This window comes from Plodia interpunctella, chromosome 28, assembly GCF_027563975.2.
Source record: "Plodia interpunctella isolate USDA-ARS_2022_Savannah chromosome 28, ilPloInte3.2, whole genome shotgun sequence".
NCBI classification, from domain to species: Eukaryota; Metazoa; Arthropoda; class Insecta; order Lepidoptera; family Pyralidae; genus Plodia; species Plodia interpunctella.
The window spans coordinates 467,703-485,216 of record NC_071321.1 but is presented as its reverse complement, the minus strand read 5'-3'; the positions used below and the strand labels follow the sequence as shown (position 1 = coordinate 485,216).

Here is a 17,514-nt window from a genome sequence, read left to right as displayed (position 1 = left end):
GACAATACAATGGGAACTATGAAAACTTTATCTTGATTCCATATCCTATATATTTCATCTTTTAGGTCTGTGTATTTGTGATTTTTTTCTGTAATAGTTTTTGTGAGATTATGCGTATTCGGTTATTATTATTATGACATTAAGTGTAATGGCTGTGTGTACAGCTCAATCAGTCATCTATTATTGATAGATGACCGATTGATGGAATTTGGTACACGTGGATTATTTATCCCGAGTAGATTGGTACCCAAGGGCTGGAAGGCATGAAAAAAGTTGGGAATAGAAAATTCTTAATTTTGTTTGAATATTGTTTGTTTTTGGGATTTTTTTTTATAATTACGCGCTAATTAGTAAAAAACAATTCTTGTAATGCCGGTTTTTCTTTCTGCTTACCTCTTCAATTGCACACTCGAACTATAGCTAGCTCGGGCTGCAGTGATGCCCTACAGCCCTTGGCTACTAATGTAGTAATGATGGTATACCTTCCATCGCTCCTTGACGACGTGTCCGGGCTGCAGCAGGTCCTCGCTGGCCATGGTGATGTGGTGCAGGCGGCGCGAGGTGTCGCAGCGGGAGCCCGAGCGCGAGCGACGCCCGCCGAAGTTGGGGAGCGTGCGGGATCTGATCGGATTGCAATTTGTTATACACATTATGGAGCATTTAGAATTCATATATCGCATTAGGTATCTTGTATTGGTAGGGGTTGAAAGTTTGTATGAAAATCGGGTGTGTTCCTATCTACTATCCGTATGTGTAGATAAATACACGCGGGCGAAGCCGCGGGCAAGAGCTAGTGAATATTAAAAGTGTATTATTTACCTTAAAAGAGGGTTAGTTTGGACCCTCGGAGCACTGGCGGCTTTCTCTCGCCTCTCTTCTCTCTGTAAATAAGAATATGGCGTGAATTGTCTTTCTAGATAATCCATACATAACATTGTAAATGCAAAGGCTGTCTGTGCCGTATGTCTGTCTGTCTGTTCCACTTTCACGGCTAAACCGCTGGACCAATTTTGATGAAATTTATGTATGCATATAGTTAAATACCCACATGTAAACATAGTATACTTTTTTTAAAATCACTAATAAGGATGAAAGTTTGTATAAAATCCATTTTAATCTCATAAATGTAAAAAAAAATCATAGAGGCAGTTAATATACATAAGTTTTAAACATATTTGGCTTGCTGTACTGTTATATTACAAAACTGAAAGGGCAATCTGATGTGACGCTACCCGCACTTTAATGGTAATCATCACTCATACTAACTGCGCAATGTTCACGCATTCGCGTCGGCACATGTCCGAGTTCGGCGACAGCGTGGAGCTGGTATAAGATTCGTGTTAAAATAAATAATAATATATTACGACAAATAGCCCCAAAGTAAGTTCGAGCCTTGTGTTATGGGACACTAACTCAACGATACTATATTTTATAACAAATACATATATAGATAAACATCCAAGCCCCGGGCCATTCAGAAAAAGATCATTTTCCATTACGACCCGATCGGGGATCGAACCCGGGACCTCTCGGTTCAGAGGCAAGCACTTTACCACTGCGCCACCGAGATCGTCAAAAAACTCAACTTACAACGGAAAGACACTGCATAATCTGCAACACAGTTTGCTCCATCGATTTCATTCCACACAAAAACATCAAGGTCACACGGTTTCACAACTTACTGAGTTTTTGCACACACACACTTCCACACAATACAACAAAACATGTATACTATTTTAAGACTAACCAAAATAAAATTAAAAGTGGCAATTTCAAAGTAAGTAAAGTCACAATGGTATATTGTTAAACTTAAACTTTGAATATTAAAACATAATATTAACATGCTCACTTGAACTATTGGGGGGAACTATTCATTATTAGGGTCCCATAAATGAAAAGTTATAATTAAATAAATTGTGTTTATTTGAAATTAAATTGTAAAATGAATTATGGTTGACATAATGTAATCTTGGAAATTAACAATTTTAGAGTTTAATTGATATTTGTGTACCTACATTTGCATGCCATTGTTTGGCAAAATATGAGATACTATTTAATTTTAACATCTTTCTGTGCCATATTTTGTGCCAATAAATGATTCTTGATTCTAAAAAATAGCTTGTAATAGGATTACTTCGTGGTCTGTCAAGACCTTTTGGTCTAGACAGACCACGAAAAATCACAGGAACATGGTCGAGGAGTTGATTTAGAATTGACATCAAACTAGCGGCCCGTCCCGACTTCGCTTCGGTAAAAACATTATAAATTATACCCTTAAACCTTCCTCAACAATGACTCAATATATTGGTGAAAACTGCAAGAAAATCCGTGTTTTTTTTAGTTTTGAGTTTATCGCGAACAGACAGACAGACAGACGCGGTAGATGACTTTGTTTTATAATATGTAAGGATAAGGGTAGTTAGATCTCTTTTGAGCTATGAAAAAACAATCTTGCAAGTTAACACGGTCACAAGATATGGCCATTTATTGCGAATTCACATGAGAATCACAACCTTACTGTACTTGTGTATACTTTCCGTTGACCTAGAATCATAAAAGTTATCACCAAAGTTTTTACAACACATGTTAGGAACGAATCTGAAAACCGTAATATATAAATAACAATAAATAAATAAATATATTAGGACACGTCACACAGATTGAGCTAGCCCCAAAGTAAGTTCGAGACTTGTGTTATGGGATACTAACTCAACGATACTATATTTTATAATAAATACATATATAGATAAACATCCAAGACAGAAGGCAGAAAAAGATTATTTTCCATCATGACCCGACCGGGGATCGAACCCGGGACCTCTCGGTTCAGTGGCAAGAATCTTACCACTGCGCCACCGAGGTCGTCAAATAACAATAAAAGCGAAAATTACGGAACCCTCAGCGCGCGGGTCCGACTCGCACTTGGCCGGTTTTTTGTTGTTTTAAATGGATATAGTTTTTGTAAATGCTATAAACAGTAATGCATATTTGGTATTGTTATATTGCGCTAATAAGAGTGACAACGTCTGTCATACCGTGTACACACTGTCGCCGAACTCGGACAGATGAATGAAGTGAATGAATAAACATTGCGCAGTTAGTATGAGTGCTTTTATTTACCGCAATGAAAAACCAGCAATGTATACCGAACACGGTAGACTGTGTCTCGATAATGTATCAGTTATCATGTACCAAGATCTATCTATGATAATAATATGAAATGGAATATTTTGTTTTTTTATTTTTTTTTTACAAGTCTTATTATGTAAACAATGTTACCGTGTTTTTTTTAAAATGATTTTTACAGCAATGTAAATCGAAATAGACTTTTCAGGAAAATCTTTTCAGAAAAATAATAAAAAAAAATTTCAGGAAATCACTTTCGCTACCTAATAAGGAAACAAGTCTTTTATTTTATACAGGGTGACTGACTGACTGACTGACTGACTGACTGACAACGTACAGCCGAAAGTACTGGCCGTAGGAAGCTGAAATTTGGCATGTAGGTTCCCTGGGGAGTGTAGGGGAGCTCTATGAAGGGATTTTCTGAAATTCTACGGGAAACGGATTTTTACTCACATACGAAGTTTTATACACATACATACATACATACAGGGTTTTATACCAGTAACCCTGTATACATAACTCGCTTTTGCCCACAACTTCGTATGTGAGTAAAAATCCAGTACTTTCAGCTGTACGCTGTCTGTCAGTCAGGCAGTCAATCAGTCAGTCAGTCAGTCACTCAGTAACGGAAGTTTTATATACCTAATCCTAGTCTAGCCATAAATATTGTAAAAAAAAAAAGAAAAAAAATATTGTAACAGCATTTATGGCCAGACAAAAGTATATAGATTGATTTCCTGTTTTGTCTATAGGCAGTGGGGTGGGGGTGCTACCTGGGGCTCATGTCTCCTCGGCCGCGGCGCCGGGACGGCAGAGCCGGAGCCCTGCGACGCGGTATCCGCCGACGATGTCGACGATTCTGGAAACAGACAAACACACACACTTTAGTATTGTAATAGCTTTTGTTAGTAAACTGTATTTGTGTGTGTGTTTGTGTGTGTGTGTGTGTGTGTGTGTGTGTGTGTGTGTGTGTGTGTGTGTGTGTGTGTGTGTGTGTGTGTGTGTGTGTGTGTGTGTGTGTAATTAAGCCTATTCTGTTGTATTACAATTGTGATATAGGATGTTTAATAAGGTAAGGTTTAACATGAAGCATGAACATATGAAGCGGTGGTCGGTGTAATGGTTAAGACACTCGCCCCAAAAGGTCCCAGGTTCTAATCTTACTCGTGCCACATGAGTTTGTATACTAATCTGACTAGTGTATACTAGTCTTCATCAACCACCGCTTGCTTACGGTGAAGGAAAACATCGTGAGGAAACCTGCACACCGCTTGATAATAATCAATCTATCAAGTTAATAAACCACTCCATGAACAGTGCCAAGAAAGTTGTGTGTGTTTAATTTCACGACCACAACCGTCAGCCATGAGGAATACGACTATGAAGAGAAGGACATGAAGAATTGAAACAAGTTTTGTTAGACAAATTAAAAATAAACCCGACTTTCAATATTCATTTCGCTACAACTTTTGAACGGCCGAACCGATTTTCATGAAACATGGCTAAGAACACTCGCGATAAAATTATCTATGACACAAAAAAAAACTAAACGAAAACCGGCTCACCCGTTTGGGAGCTACGATGCCACAGACAGATACACAGACAGACAAGTTAAAATTATAACACTTTTTCCGTCGGGGTTTAAAAATATTTTTGATCCATATGCTAGACACTTGGTAATGACCTGATCTGTTGGACTGGTGTGGCGCCTGCTGCTCGAACGGCGACTCCCGTTCACACTTCGTCTCCTGTTTCCTGCAACAATACAAAGAGGTAAGTTTTGTTTTCTTTGTAATGGATAAACTCAAAAACTAATGGGTCAATTTTTATGAAACTCGGCACAGAGATAGGCGAAACCATCGGGAGTAACATAGGCTATGGTTTTTATTATGGTTTTACCCGAGCGTCAGTTTGACGGGAAGTTTGTTGCACCGCCCAGTCTGCTGTAAATTTAGTTTTAAATAAATTTTTGACGTCAATAAGCGATGTCCATCATAACTAATTCGAAAGTAAGTTTGTTACGTCTTCTTGAAATTTTGCATATAGTTTAAAGCACGGAGAAGGACATAGGATACCCTTCGTCCCGGAAAAATCACAGCTCCCGTGGGAAATCACGCGTGCGAAGCCGCGGGCGTAAGCTAGTAACAGTATAATCTTCGTCTAATTAATAGGTGAATGATAAATTAATTTCCGCGGCACACTTAGATAAAACTACATTGACAGATAATAGGATAATAGCTATCACGTTTTATGCATAAATAACGGGAGACATGATTTATTGGGTGTTATGGATATCAGAGTACCTACTCACTCTCCTATCAATGACCCTACTCAGGTAGGTCGTCAAATCAAAATCAAAATCAAATCATTTATTCAGAAATTAGGCCTTCACAGGCACTTTTTCACGTCATATTCTAAATTAAATGATGTTTACAAAAGCTACATACTACTAGCATTTCGGAACGACCATTGCTGAGAAGAAATGCCGAAAGAAACTCATTCAAACAGTGTTGGTCCCTATTATGCCGGAAGGGCTTACCATTTATTAAATATAAATTTTATATTATAATCGTAAACCATAAATATAGATATGTACTCTTTATTATTTACTAGTGGCCCGTCCGCTCGGATATAAACGTGACAAATTTTACACATTACCTTCCACAGGAACGACACTATTTATAGCATAAACTGTTTTGTCCTATTGTTCTTTGACATAACGATTTTGGCATAATAAGGTCTAAGCATAATTGATTTTTGGCATACGGGTAAATGTGGCATAATTAACTTTTAGGTTGGCTTTGGGGCTAACTCAATCTGTGTGATTTGTCCCTCTATATTTATTTACTAGATGTGGTCCGGGGCTTCGTTCCCGTGGGAATTTTGAGAGAAAATGTAGCCTATAACAATCTCGTATAATGTACCATTACAATGGCGAAAGAATTTTTTAAATCGGTTCGGTAGTTTCGGAGATTACCCGCCTCAAACACACAAACTCACAAACGCTTACCTCTTTACTATAATATAATAGTAGATTATGGCATGTCTCACTGCCATATCGCGGCCCTATGTTACTCCCCTACTTACAAATTAACATATTATAACTTATCGATTTTCTTGAGTTTTGTAACTAAGTAAACGCTTTGATTTTTATTTCATAGTCAATCTTATTTGCGGGCATTGCCCCGTACTATTATTCAGTGTCGTATTATCACGGCAAACGATTTGGGCATAATTTCTTCAGTGCCCCTATTTTGTTACTTTAGGGGGCATGTTTTGCAATCTACTTCGTGTATTGACACGATGTAGATTGCACTGTAGACATTGGTCTACAAAGTAAAGAGAGAATTTACTATTTAGTGAGAAATTATATTATATAAAAATTGACGTGAAAAAGTGCCTGTGAAGGTCTAATTTCTGAATAAATGATTTGATTTGATTCTGAAAACTAGAACGAAATAAGACCGACAAGCTATGGTAATCACGCGGCAGCCTGCTTTTAAAAAATACTTTCGTTTTTATTTTCATGCACAGTAGCGCCACAGATTTTATGAAACGCCATTGTCTATCAGACTTTTTTATCAGACAAAATCGTACGTGAATTGCGAACTTCGTGCATAAAAAGTACTCATTTCAATTTCCTAGAACTCCTATTTATCCTGGTGTCCGTGCGCTGCGGTGTTTGCTTACCATCCGGCAACCCGTATGCTTGTTTGCCCACTATACTAATAAAAAAATAAGTATTTTGCAGTTATACGTCCTGAATGTGTTAATTCATTCAAAGTATTACCTAAATGTCATAGTGGCATTTACAGGGGCACAAAGTAAGTCTATTCGAGCAACACAAATAATAATGAGGTCATGCATGTAACAATATATGGAAGATATAGTTGTCTATTGGTTAAATTATGATCTCCCACTTGCGATAGGAAGGTATCTTAAATAAATATCTATACACAAATCACACAGACTGAGTTTTTCATTATAATTATATTACATTTCCAAAGTAGTTTTCATATTTATTGAGTAATAGACAGGCAGCTTCAGCAGCTGATGTGTCTATATCAAATATTAAAATTTAAAAAAGGTTTTGGGGAAGCGAGTGAATTGATCCCAGAATCTAAGGACCTGCGGTGCTTGCACTGGCGTCCTCAACGAGGAAATAATAAAAACTTGCATACTTTGCGTTATGAGATACACAACAAGCTTCTTCATAGTCATATTCCTCATGGCCGAGGGTCGTGGTGGTGGTATTACGTGGAATGAAACATACACAACAACTTCCTTAGCATTATTAATGGAGTGGTTGGCCATTGCCTTCTCCATTTCACACACAAGTTAATAAGAATCAACCAGTGTGCAGGTTTCCTCACGATGTTTTCCTTCATCGGAAACAAGTGGTGGTCGATGAAAACTACTATACATGAGTCAGATTAGTATACAAACTCATATGGCACGAGTAGGTTTCGAACCTGGGACCTTTCGATCCACAGATGGGTGTCTTAACCATTACAACAACACCGCTTCAACACCGCAATACACAACAATACTATATTTTATAACATAAATAAAGTCACACACTGAAACCTTCCTCAAGTACTAACTATAAAAAAAACCCACATCAAAATCTGTTGCGTACTTTAAAAGATCTAAGCATACATAGGGACAGACAGCGGGAAACAACATAGTTTTATACCACGTAGTGAATTTCCATTTTGACCTGACTGGGGACTGACATTAGTAGGCTATAGAGGTCATCTTATACCAAAGCCACATGAGTTTGTTACCAATCTGATTCATGTGAAGTAGTTTTCATAGCCATTGTTTCTGCTGTCCCATTCGTCAACTTGTGAACGGGTGCTGCCAGAGGGAACTGGTCATCTCGTTTCTCATATATTTTCATGTAAGTTAATTGTGTTTCACATCGATATATATATATATTATAATCAGCACTCGGATCACAATCATAACCTGTTATGATATACCTTTTGACTATGTACATTATGTACTTTTATATATTAGAAAGAAAAAAAAAACAATAATGGTAAGCCAATCTGGCATGATAGGGACCAACACTGTTCAAATGAGTTTCTTTCGGCATTTCTTCTCAGTAGTGGTCGTTCCGAAATGCCAGTAGTTTGTACCTTGTGAGAAATAACTATAAATATAAAGATTGACGAGAAAAAGTGCCTGTGAAGGTCTAATTTCTGAACAAATGATTTGAATTTGAATTTGGTGAAGGAAAATATTGTGAAGAGACTTGCACATTGGTAGACTGTTTAATTTGCACTAGTGAAAGGAATAGTCAACTAGTGTGTTGGTTTTTCCACAATGTTTTCCAGGGACTGCTGCTACTACAGCATTCCCATGGAGGGTTGCAGCCATATCTGCGAAACTTTAGCTTTGTAGCTTCAGCTAAATGCATCAGGGTTCATGCAAAATGGAATGATATGTATATAACATATTAAAAGTGGGTTTAGGAGTTAGAAGTTTGAAATATGATTTTTTTTTATTAAAAACAAATCATTGAAATTTTATTCCCTCAGGCACTTTTTTACATTTATATTCTAAATTAAATCTTTTAGCAAAAAAATATTTAATTAATTAAAAATATCTAAGCAAACTACTAGCCACATTAGACTGTATCCCCTGTTTGGAACACTGATGTGATAACAATAATTACTGTAATGTTGTCCATTGTATGTATTCTATAGATTGTAGTAAACAGATGTTACCTACATTTGTATAATAAAGAAATGACTATTTTAAAATAAGAATGAGATAAAAAAACATAAGATTGTTCATTAAAAAATATTCGCAAAAATGTATTGATTTAATATCACATAAGTAACGATATAATTACAATTCAATCAAAACAAGTAATGGTTACGTGAAATCAAGAATTTAACGATGAATATTTTTACATGTTATCCCAATAAGATTCTATTTAGAAAATTATCAAATAAACCCGAAAAAAAATTACAAAATCAAAAGACATTAACGCTAAAAAGAGACACAGAGAGTTAACCGACTTTATTAAAATACACTACGACACGATGCGGCAACCCGTTGTTGCGTCACTACACAACGCTGTCGGGTTATAAAATCGCGAGACGGCTATATATCTCGGCAACCCACCCACCTAGAATCGATTTTCAACTATTCATAAGCTGAATTCTACCATTATTTTCTACTTTACAAGTAATAAAACACAAGGGACATCTCTTTCCGGGCACACCTACAACAAAATCACAATGAGAAAAAGATAAACTCACCAAGAAAAATTTCAAATGTCGACACGGGTGACAGGGAATAAATTTAGATGTGCTGCAAACTCACAGAAAAAACACTAAACTAGCGAACTTTTACACTTTATATAATTATTAAATTCTAAAGAACGCGAAATCGACGTCACAAACCGCATAGCGCCACATATTTTTTATGTTTTCACGAAGTTAAAAGCGGAGATCAAAAGCATCGATCGCGCAGCCATGACAGGTATATTTTTTACTGAGCGAAGTTAGCAGAGCTCGCAGCTCGCTCAGCTGACGGTCGAGTTTTTTTTTCCGGTTTCTCAGAGTGAAGTTGCATGCAACCTAACCGCGAGGTCGACAACCTTTGTTAAAAGCTTTTAAAAGTTAAAACAATATAATTTAATTTATTTTTATCATATTTTAGGCACTTTAAGAACATATTGCACTAAATACCTTACTTTTTTCAATAATATTTATTAGTGTGCATTACACTTTACCCTTTATTACTCTTAGACTTTTAATGGTTTAACCAACTAATAAAAAGGTGAGCTTTGGGCATTCGACAGACATTGGGTGGAGAAGACCAAAGAAAGGGATACGTGGAAAGCGAGTGGGGAGGCTTTTGCGCAGCAGTGGGACATGCTATAGCTAAGAAGAAAAAAAAAGGTAAAACTACTTGTGTTTGAATCATAGATTTAGAAGGGCCTATTTATTTTACAAAATTGAAAATTGATATGGATTTTATTAACCAGTCTAGAGTATAGTCAGCCTTAAGACCGCCTATTTTAGTCCTATTTCAGGGTTCTTAGATATTCAATGACCTAAAAAGTCAACTGGACCTTGATTGAAGTTCATCCTACCTACTTATAAATTAGATAAACATCAATTTAAGGCTTGTAATACAAGCTGTGCATACAGTAGTCCTGTGTATATGTGATTTCCTAGAAGCCGTGATGCCGTGAGGCAAGACCTTTATCTCTCATTCTGGCGTGTTCGGTACATTCGGAGCTGGACGCCCCAAAGCCAGTAAAAGGATCCTCGCGTATTCGGTACGGTCATCGATGGAGCATAAATCGAAATAAAATCATGAAATATGTTAACTATTTACAGCGCCATCTGTTATTTTAATGAAAGAGTTCTCAATCTTTAGTTTTAGCTATTCACTGCTAGGTGTCGCTAGTAGACACGTCCGTTGTAGTTTGTGGAGGAAATAAGGCAAAACTAAAAATGTCTGACGCCATTCCGGCTATAAGTACATAGGCGAAATAGTTCGCCAAACTTTGGCGGATTCGCCACACATGCCCGGTTTATCACTGCAGTAAATAAAAGCACTCATACCAACTGCGCGATGTTTCTGCATTCTCGTCAGCATCGTCAAAGTGCGGCGATAGTAATATAACTTATTAATACCTATATATGATTTTTAAATATATGATAAGTAAATTTTATTTTATTATTTTGATTGAAGACAAAATTGACCTTGAAATAACAGCAATGTATACCGACCGGATCTGACAAAGTTTGCTGTGAAGCTGGTATTAAATTTCTAATAGACTTACCATGGTATAGAATGGGCCCAGTCCAACTGGACCCGTCTTGGGGCGACTAAAGACATCCCTCTCGCTCGCACACACTGCTCAATATAGCCCTGTCTCTTTCGATATTCGTTAGCTCAGGCGTTTGAATTTGAATCGTACCCCCATTTATATTATTGGTTCTTCGGTTGATTTTTTTAATCAAAATCTAGTTATTGCGAGTTGTTTTTTGATTTTATTGTTGTCTGGACCTGAAACAAAGGAAAACTGATATGAATACCACAATTTTTGTTTGTTTATTTTGGGGCTTTTTTCTGGCGAATTAACACAATTGCTGACACAGTAAACAATTCAAATTTTGCCGCCCTTTTTTATCTTGGGGAGTTGTCGTTTCAGCATCGAAATATGCCTTCACAAATACGTAGTATTTAAAAGCTTTATATTCCTCAATTTCACGGGTTAAGTCGTACCTACTTACCTAAAATTAATGACATGAATTGCTCGAAACATTTAATAAGTATCAACCACTTCATATCCTCCCCTGTACGAGTATGTTATACAGAGCGACTAAAGAACAATAGCATTTGACGTGACCTTATGTAAGGTTGGCGTCAGTTAAAATCATAACCGAATCTGCAATATTTTAAGGTTACTTCTTACGTTGTCTCCAGACTTCATGGCGCCACAAGCCACAGCCGCGGACACCAAATTTCTCAATTTTGTAGTTTGTGGCTAAAACAAAGACTATTAGCGCAAACTATTAATATGTATTGTTAATGTTTAACTCTGCGTGGGAGTCACCTGGACATGTGAAAATAGATCGTCCCGAATTTTCAGTTTACACACGCCCCAGAAAGCGAACTGGTTCTCATTTCCGTTGTTTTTTTTATTAAATTTCATGTATGTTTGTATAAATAAGAAGAAATATGGATTAAAAATAGAGATTTAAACCTGTTATTCATAAAGTTTCGTGAAGGCCTACAAGTTATAGTAGGCCTATGGGGCTCCCCCGCACTTTCAGGACAGTGGACTCCCTTCCATAAATAGTGACGGACGTATGCTAAATTAGAAATTATTTCCTTGTGATAAATCATTAAATATTTGCTAGTACTTCTAAGACTATTTTATTGTTAACACAGAAAGTTCAAGCATGTTTTATTTATTTATTTATTTATTTATTTATTAGGTACACAAAACAGTTTTACAACAAAAGTTAATATAAAAATAGAAACAATAGAAACATGGCCAGTTTCTTTCTCAGTTTTGTTTCTTTCTGTCAATTTCTAATACTATAAAGTGCGATGTTGAAAAACTCACTTTATGCTTGCTTTAACCCTTTCTATACCTATCTTTCTCGAGTGGTCCCAGTTACATTCGGCGCTATGGCTGTGGCCTTGTAGCCTGGGAGCCTATAATAGGAGCGAAATAAACCATTAGCTCCCGTGGGAATTTCAGGATAAAAAGTACCCTATGTGTTATTCCAGGTTATATTCTACCCGTGTACAAAATGTCATAAAATTCCGTCCGGTAGAGTTTGCGCGAAAGTATAACACACATCCTCACAAACTTTCTCCTTTATAAAATTAGTAGGATTTCAATGTTTTGATGTAACTTCTAGTGGTATTTATTGTCAAACTTTCCTTAAAATAGTTTAGATAAAAAAACCTGTCATTATTCAGTGTAGTAAAAAGTTATTTTAAAATATTATCTTTGGCAATCCTTCAACATTCCAAAAGGAAAGGCAAACAATTCGTACATCATTCAATTTTATTGACTTACACCGATCAATGTTGTTCATTGTTGTTTGTTTACTCTGTTACACTTAGATCTTTCCTGTTGGCTAGAGCTTTTGTCTTAAAATACCAGCTTTTACTCGTAAACAAAACGAAATAACATTTTCAGCGTGATTTCAGCTCATTAGCAGTGTTGGTGTAATGATTAAGACGCTCGCCTGTAGATCTAAAGGTCTCAGGTTCATATCCTACTCGTGCCACATGAGTTTGTATACTAGTTTGTATAGTAGTTTTCATAGACCACCACTTGCTTCCGGTGAAGGAAAACATCGTGAGGAAACCTGCACACTGGTGGACAGTTTAGTTCACTAGTGTGTATGCGACTACTTGTCACTAGATGGCGGTAAGTAGTCGTAAAAGTCCTGACAGATGCCTTTAGGCGACTTGAATAAAATCTGACACTAGTGTCAGCAATAACACACTCGATATAATGATGATGACCTCATTAGCTAAGTACTTATTTAATATTCCAAAAAGACTGGTCGAGGTATCTCGTGACCTAAGGCACGGGACAACTCGCTTGTTGGGCTATATAATTTGTAATATATATCTCTCTCTCTCTCTTATCTGACCGTGTTCTCGGTTACTTCCTCAACCGTTGAGCGTCGGAGCCCAGGTGGCTTACCATCATCTCTTGACGCGATCCACTAAACTAAACTGCATCGCAAAATCGTACCATCGTCTTATTTTTAGTATGAATGCGATTCATTTTAGCTTCCTAAATTGAACTGAGTTGCATTCGAATCGTTCTGAAAAAGTTGATAGGCCTAGTGATCCAATTGTTATTAAATTTGTCATTGAGGTAGCTAATACCTTTTTGCGGTGAGGTGCTGATTAACTGTCCTATGGGAATCATTTACTTTTGGGATAAAAAGTACGCCCTTTGTGTTATTCCAGGTCATATTCGTGACGTGTACCAAATTTCAAAATACTACCACTAGATTTTACGTGAAAGATTAACAAACAAACGTACACACATGCATCCTCACAAACTTTCGCATTTATAATATTAACAGCACCCAGGGGTTTCGCTTCCGTAGGAATTCTGATATGTGTTATTCCAGGTTATTATCTACCCGTGTACCAAATTTCATAACAATCCGTCCAGTAGATTTTGCGTGAACGAGTAACAAACATACACACACACACATACATCCACACAAACTTTCGCATTTATAATATTAATAGTAAATATGGATTGTCAAAAAAATACCAAATATTCGATAGTGTAGTATTAAGATAAGACGAGTGTTGTTAAATGAGACACGAATATTTTTTAATCTGTGTCAAATGGATCGTTAATTCGGAGAGGAATTTAAGATGGCCGTTACGCTTCAGTAGGTATAGCTAGCTCGAAACAAGTAGAAGTGTAGAATTAAATTCTATTATAATGTGCAAGGTGTGCTTGTGTTTCGAAACTATTTTTATACTGGCAACCCATAAATAAATACGCAGTTTTCAATGAAGAAGCGCTCTCAAGAAATTGTAAAGATTTAGGTATATATTGTTAACTGAAATGTTTACTAATAATGATATTATTATAAATAAAATAATTAATAAGAAATAATGTATGTATTTCCAAAATGAAAAGAAATCCTATTTTATTTATTGAAAACTAGACCGATTTGCGTTATATATATATATATATAAATCAAAACAAATTATAGACGACAATTACATCTTTGAACTCAACCGGCGGCCGTTCAATCAAACAAATTGACGTAGACGGACGGACATGTAGACCATTTGTTCTTTATAAATAGAGAAATATTTTTACGAATGCACATCACATGTGATAGTACATTCAACTTTCACGTTTATTCACCTTGCAGAATGACGATTATATGCATAAATACTTACTTTTTGAACAATTGGAAAGCAGCGCATTTCATAAGGCAGTTCAGGTTTGTTTATTAAACTTTCAGATTTGAACTTTAAAAATTTGTTTTTTTGCTATTGTTTACTAAAAGGCGTTAGTTTACGTAAATTTCAATAATGCCAGCTCCACACTGTCGCCAAATAGTTTGCTGTACATTGCTGCTTTTTCAGTGCGGTAAATAAAAGCACTCGTACTAACTACGGAATGTTCACGCATTCGCGTCGACATGTGTATATTGGGACTAATCACACAGATTGAGATAGCCCCGATACTATATTTTATAACAAATACATATATATATAAACATCCAAGACTCGGGAATCAGAAAAATACCATTTTCCATCATGAAACCGAACCCGGGACCTCTCGGTTCAGTGGCAAGAACCACTGCGCCACCGAGGTCGTCAAATGTGTCGAGTTCTGCGACAGTATGGAGCTGGGATTACTTACATCGCCGATTATTCATTGCGGTAAATAAAATCGTAAATACAACCCGTGTGTCCAGTTTTAATATTACCACAAGTTTGCAAAATTAAATTCTTGCCCGTTAGATCACGTTGACAAATTGTACTAGAATAGTTTTTGCTAAACGCAATTTATCAACATTCCTCTTCCTATGAAATGTATTTAGGTACACTAGGACAGTTACACAAAGCCAACGGATATTTTTGATAAATATTTAATAAATAAAAGATTTAATTTATAGTTAACGATTGGTAATAAGTATTTTACTTTATTGAAGTGTTAAATTATTGATTATATTTTGTAAAACTACATACTTATCCAATTCTATTATCTTACTGTCAATTAGAGTTTCTTATAGTAATAACTAGTGGCTCGTCCCGGCTTCGCTCGGGTAAAACCATCATAAATTATACACCTAAACCTTCCTCAGGAATCGCACTATCTATTAAAAAAACCGGCATCAAAATCCGTTGCGTACTTTTAAAGATCAGAGTCGGACAGCGGGAAGCGACTTTGTTTTATACTATGTAAATGTATGTGTATGGTGCGAACATCGAATGTTTACAGTCATTACTTGTAACTAACCACAGACCATTTAAATAACTAACACTTGTGTCAGGTTTTATTCAAGTTGTCTAAAAGCATCTGACGTGACTTTTACGATTACCTACCGCCATCTAGTGGCAAGTAGTGCACATTAGTGAACTAAAATGCCTAATGCCCGCCAATGTGCAGGTTCCGCAAAATTTTCAAAATGCGATTATTGAAATGTCTGTGACGTAACCACATTGCATTATAGAAAACTATAATACAAAGTGGTTAGTACATAGTTTAGTAAATAATCTCACGTGTGTACCGCCTTAATATATCTAAAAATACATTGGTTGTTTGGTTTTTTGGCCTATTAGTCTGAAACGTAAACACTGAGCAAGGACGCGTTGCTAAGGAGTAATTTATTTGTTATTCTGTTGTAGGAAGTGAAAGATGAAAGATTTTACTCCATTTGTTAGAATGATTTCTGAGTAGTTATTCAATCAATCAATCATTCATTCATTAAGCAATTTACAATTGTGTTTGAATATAAAATACATAATAGAAATATTAAAACTTAAAATACATTAAATTTGCCATATTTATAATACCTAGTGATTCCCGATAAATGCAATAAACTATTTATGCACGGAAGAAATCTTCAAGTTATACCTACTAATATTATAAGGAGAAAAGATTGTCTTTTTATTCGTAACTAGCGGCCCGTCCCCGCTTCGCTCGGCTAAAACCATAATAAATTACACATATAAACCTTCCTCAGGAATTACGCTAGGTTAGGTACCTATTTAAAAAATCCGCATAAAAATCTGTTGCGTAGTTTTAAATATCTAAGCATACACAGGGACAGACAGCGGGAAGCGACTTTGTTTTTATACTATGTATTATAGTAATAGTGAAGTGATGAATAAACTCACAGATTTTGACACACAGACGAAACCTTCGGGAGTAACAGATTTTTTATTATGGTTTTATCACAAGTTTTTTGAGTAGAGTTTTTTCCAACTTAACGTGCTGATTTCCGCTTCTTGATTTGATTTCATGACTTATGACTTGAAAATCAAAATCAAAATCAAATCCAAAATTCAGAAATTAGGCCTTCACAGGCACTTTTTCACGTCATAATCTAAATTAAATGATGTTTACCAAAGCTACAAACTACTAGCATTTGGGAACGACCACTGCTGAGAAGAAATTGATTTACACACTATCACCGAAGTCAGACAGATGACAGCGCCAATACATGACCATTGCCGTTGATGGATTTTATTTGCCAAAATAAAAAACATGCAATATATGTCGAATCCGTAAGGGACTACCTGCTTATCAACCTCAAACGAAGAACTAGCTATTCTGAGCTGAGAACAAAACGAAACAAGATATATTTGCAAAATTTCGCGTTCCGCTAACGCTGCCTGAAAACCATTTGGGTATTAAAGCAATAGTTATTAAATGATAATAGATAGTTCCCACTTGCATATTCTTTATTTCGATCCGTTTGGCGTTTTGGACACCCGCCAGGGAGTCTGCTTCTTTTAAATCATTGAATCTTGTCATAAGTGGATCATATTATGCTATAGTCAGACATAAACCAAGGTATGAAACATTCTTAAGTAGTGAAGGGAGGTCTGTTAGTACAGACTGCGACCTGTTCACACTCCAGACTCAAGGGCATAGTTCGCTGCCCAAATGATGTTGTCAATTAGGTATAAACCTACATATTGTGTCCGTATCCTTGTGAGAAGTTAATAAACAAATTTATTATTTAGACGAACTCGGTGGCGCAGTGGTAAAGTGCTTGACTCTGAACCGAGAGCTCCCGGGTTCGATCCCCGGTCGGGTCATGATGGAAAATGGTCTTTTTCTGATTGGCCCGGGTCTTGGATGTTTATCTATATATCTATTTGTTATAA

General features: G+C 36.3%; 1 protein-coding gene across 4 annotated transcripts in view; it reads right to left on the bottom strand.

Annotated features, from left to right (window-relative positions):
* Nucleotides 1-17,514, bottom strand: part of Asator (asator) — a 67,524-nt gene that overhangs the window by 37,627 nt on the left and 12,383 nt on the right. For 3 of the 4 annotated variants that reach the window (XM_053765848.1, XM_053765847.1, XM_053765849.1), the window contains exons 2-6: nt 10,940-11,166; nt 4,811-4,881; nt 3,900-3,985; nt 820-881; nt 483-621 (exon numbers count right to left, since the gene is read on the bottom strand). In XM_053765848.1, coding sequence (XP_053621823.1) covers nt 483-621; nt 820-881; nt 3,900-3,985; nt 4,811-4,881; nt 10,940-10,995 — 414 coding nt within the window. In that variant the 5' untranslated portion in view covers nt 10,996-11,166. The remainder of the gene's footprint in view (nt 1-482; nt 622-819; nt 882-3,899; nt 3,986-4,810; nt 4,882-10,939; nt 11,167-17,514) is intronic. The other variant, XM_053765850.1, reaches the window with a different exon arrangement.